Source organism: Festucalex cinctus, chromosome 17 (genome assembly GCF_051991245.1).
Source record: "Festucalex cinctus isolate MCC-2025b chromosome 17, RoL_Fcin_1.0, whole genome shotgun sequence".
NCBI lineage: Eukaryota > Metazoa > Chordata > Actinopteri > Syngnathiformes > Syngnathidae > Festucalex > Festucalex cinctus.
Window position 1 is genome coordinate 10846327 of NC_135427.1, and position 4251 is coordinate 10850577.

At 43.9% G+C, this 4251-nt stretch overlaps 1 protein-coding gene across 3 annotated transcripts; it reads right to left on the reverse strand.

The window, feature by feature from the left end:
* Positions 1 to 602: 602 nt before the first annotated feature.
* Positions 603 to 3816, reverse strand: LOC144005439 (leucine-rich repeat, immunoglobulin-like domain and transmembrane domain-containing protein 2). 3 transcript variants are annotated; one of them, XM_077503608.1, is made up of 3 exons: positions 3517 to 3816; positions 2659 to 3420; positions 603 to 1791 (listed from the first exon to the last, which is right to left on the reverse strand). In XM_077503608.1, the coding sequence occupies exons 1-3, from the start codon at positions 3530 to 3532 to the stop codon at positions 953 to 955; spliced, it is 1617 nt and encodes a 538-aa protein (XP_077359734.1). In that variant the 5' UTR covers positions 3533 to 3816; the 3' UTR covers positions 603 to 952. The 3 variants fall into 3 exon arrangements, with proteins under 3 accessions (XP_077359734.1, XP_077359735.1, XP_077359733.1); XM_077503609.1 differs by having other exon boundaries at positions 603 to 1596; positions 2659 to 3440; positions 3517 to 3815; XM_077503607.1 differs by having other exon boundaries at positions 2659 to 3440; positions 3517 to 3813.
* Positions 3817 to 4251: the final 435 nt, after the last annotated feature.

Sequence of the window (4251 nt, forward strand, 5' to 3'; positions counted from 1 at the left end):
TTACAAAGGACTCATTAAATCAGAGTGAGGTGGAGAAATATTGATTTTTCTTTCCATTAATGTAAGCAAAACTGAACAGTTATGGTGATGCCACAGCATGAACATTGTGCTAGTTTCAGGATGTTAGCATGCTATAATAATTAGTGCTTAAATTAGCATAAAAGAAAACGTTTGCAAATAAGAGGTTGAAAAAAAGTTTGTGGTAACATTGACCACATTTTAAAAATCATATAAACAGGACAGGCCAGAGAAAAATTCTAAATTCTGACAGCATTTGAAAATCAATTTTTCCACAACTGTTTTTTTGTTGTTGTAAAATTCTAAGCTGACATCGTTGCTAAAATTGCAATAAAAAAATAATAAATTATGTACAGCATTTACATGGATTTGCCTTACCAATCAATGTGCAGAACATGGGCAATGAGACCTGTCATTAAATGGAAATATCATGTCCCGCTGACAAGGGTTCAGAGAGAAAATCACTCTAATCTTCTTAGGAGTGTATGGATAAATGCACGGGAATATAGCACTTATGTAACAAATCCTCTGAGTGATTGTGCTTTAAAAAAAAAAAAAAAAAAAAGAAGAAAAAAAAGAATGCCTCAGCATTTGTCTGTCATTTTAATCCAGGAATGATACATATTTTTCATAAGACAAAAATGTTATGAAGTGATAATGTGTATACATTTCAGTATCAAAATAGAAAAAGGAATAGAAATCCTTTCATACATTAAAAAGTAAATATAAACACTTATTACAGTAAAAGAAAAAAAGGCGGAGTTATTGGTTTATGTGATGGTTTGTGTGAATTGTGGTTTTTCACAAAACGTGACTTGTGATTGAACAGCAACCAGTCCAGGTTGTAGTCTGCCTTTCACCCAAAGTCAACAAGGATTAGCTCCAGTTCCTATAAGTGGTATAGAAAATGTTTTGATGGATAGGTTTATCTGATTTAGTACAGATAGGCCGCACTTCCTCCTCTGCATCGGTCATCAGACTTGTGCTTCTTTTTGGCATTTTCCTGCAAGTTCTTGCACAGGATTTCATCACTGGCCGCCTGCAGGCTGTCAAAGGTGCCCAGACTCTCGGGCCCGTGACTCTCGGGACACGGACTTTCCGCCCCCTGACTCACTGCCTCCTGCAGGTTCCCATTGTGAGACCGCCAATGTCGCTTTCTCAACACATTCCCACAACTCTCCACACAGCTGAAGCGGGCCTCGGTGGTGCAGGCGTACATGCCGACTGGCACGGATAGCACCATGACGCACACGACAACAACGATATGGATCAGACGCTCCCTCTGCTCCATCTCGCTGACGTCACTTCCTGTCACAAAGACGACACACTGGCCTTCCCGCGGCGGGTGGTTCCTCAGCGTCACGCACACCTCATATTTGGTAATAGGAAGCAAATCATTGACTGAATAGCTGTTGATTCCTGGTCCGATGTAGATGGTCTCCCTTTTGGGTGAGTCATACTTGCCAAAGTGGATGGTGAACCATGTTTCTGCCGGGTTGTCGGTGGCTGCGCGCCACTCCAGGGTGATGCCATAAACTGTCTGCTTGGTGATGCGGATGTCAATGTAGGTGTTCTCGTCTGGGGAAAGGATGGGTGAAGGTGGCGGGAGAGGAGCAGAGTTACTCAAAGCACTGACGTTCACTGTGATCCCAACAGAGGAGTTGCCGATGAAATTGTTGGCCAAGCAGGTGTACAGTCCTCCATTCACTAGGTGCAAGGAAGGGATCACCAGAGTGGAGTTGACGGTTTCCTCGTCGATGGGAGTCACAATTGCTGTATGGAGAAAACGGAACTAGATCATGTGTCTTTACCTCTTGGTTTAAGACGAAAGTTGTGTCTCTAAAATCATTCATACTCAACTGCGGCAATATGGTACTTATAAGGCGGAGTTCCTGGCTGTTAACTAGTGGAAAGAGAATTGTCACTTCCATAACAATGGGCACAGAATGGGAATAAGTCCAAAATTACTCTTACACTGACAACTGCACTCTTCCTGTTATTGAAGTAATTTGACAGTACGGTCCAGTGGTAACTCAATTCCCGTTTTAGGACATGTCTTTCAGCTAGTTTTCTGGACCAAGGTTGTCATCTTCTTTTTCCGCTTTGGACTAAGCTCAATTGAGGGTTACAAAAGCTAATCATCCTTCTACATCTCTTCCAGTCGGTAATTCTGTTCAAACTTGAGCTATCTGCAAGTCTTGCCTAACCACGTTGATGAATGTCCACTCTAGCGTCTTCATTTCCAGCAAACTTCTTCCTACCAACCACCAATTTACTCCTCCCCTCCCCCCAACGTTTTTGACCCAGGTACTGTCCCTAAAATCTAGCTCTTGTCCCTGGCCTTGGCTGCCAACTATTTCCTACAGAGGGTTTAAATGTAACAACAATCTTCAAACACTGAGTCAAAGATAACCCTGACTGTGTCAAATTGCTATTATACTAATCTGCTATACTTGTGTATTGTTTTGTAGGTGACATAAAGTAGCACCTTCCTGTCTACCCACCACCAACTGGAAATTAAGCCAGATGAATGCGAGAGTGAACAATACTGCTAGCTAGAAATGTGGTTAGAGTGCTCCGACAGCAGCTTTACAACTGTTTAATGGACAATGGTATTTAAAAAAAAATAAAAAATCTTACCCGTAAATCCTTTTATAATCTTCTGACTGTACATCCACTCAATGGTTGGGCCCGGCCTGGCCTTGACTAAGCATGAGAGTGTTGCATTTGTTCCGTGAGCCACACTAATGTTAGTCTCTGGGGCAGAGGCCACAGGTTTTGTGCATGTTTTCAACTGGATCTTGTGGAAAAAATTGTCCGTTTTAGAGGCGGGGCCCGAACACTTCAAATAAGAGTTCATTAGAATGATGGGAGGGCCAACCACTCGGATGAACTCCACAAAGCCTTTGAGGCGGCAGTCGCACAGCCAGGGGTTGTCGTGCAGCGCTAAGACCACATTGGAGACCAGTCCCTCCTTTGCCCATACTCTCACTGCTTTCTGGTAAAGGGGCCAGTTTATGAACACATCTTTTGATATAACACTAAGCTGGTTGAAGGATAAATCTAAGTAGGTCAGCACAGCTAAGTGTTTCAGGGAATGTTCCGGTAGGACATCCAGACGATTGTGTTTCAGGTCCAGAATTTTGAGCTTCGGCGTGTCCTGAAATGCAGTCCATGGAACTGAAGTCAGCTTGTTGCCCTGCAGCCGCAACTCGGCCAGGTTTGCCAGCCCCTGTAGGCTTTTGATGTTCATCAGGGTGATATCATTGAAATTTAGCCAAAGGAACTCCAAGGCACCGACTTTGGAGAAGGCTCCTCGAGGTAGCTCCGCCAGGTGGCAGTTTTCCACACGAATCTTTGTGAAATTATGTGGGATGTCCTCCGGAATTTGACTCATGGGGGCTTCCATACATAGCAAAGACCTAGATGTTATTACCGGAAAGGGAAATGAGGACTCTTCAAATATGACCTGGCTTTCACAAACTAGAGTTGACTCACCTTCCCAGGGTCTCATCTGTGCAGGAGCAACCCTTCAGACAAGTTGACGATCCAGGAGTGATGAGATGAGCCACAAAAGCAATGTATAACGCGACACAAAAACCATCCATGTTCCTAGAGGAGCATGGGAAACAACCCTGTTAAGGGCAGGACGCGACATGGACAGGCTATGTGACCTAAGCCTATTAGCTTAAGCTTCCTTGACGTAACACTTAAGGCAGCAGGAGACATGAGATACACTCAGGTGTATTTCTGTTTTGGGGACTGCTCCTTCACCACACTGATTGACTTGTTCCGTTGTCTCTGGATTTTACAGATATGTGACTTGGTCAGCCACCCAGTGTAACGAGGCTATGGGCCACAGCAGGAGGCCCATCTGCCTAAGTGGGCCGGTTAGTGACGCCAAGAGAGAGGGTGACAGATGTCTGGATAGGACTGTAATCTGACCTCAATAAGCTGTGATACCACTCGACTCGGCAGGTTCTTCTATCAGCAATCAGTTGCAGTACCCTTTGTATTCTATTAGCTGCTATATATCCTTGTACCTTTCGGGGGTATGCTGGATTGGCTCTGGGGCTCAAAGGCTTTTTTACCCTTGAATAAATTCTGTAATTAGCCCGATAAGGTACATTAGTGCAGATTGTACCTTAGGTACCAGAAATCCATTCTCTCTGTAGTGTGCATACAAATTGGTTTAGACATTGTAGGTGAGGAAAGTGTTCAAAACCTCCAACA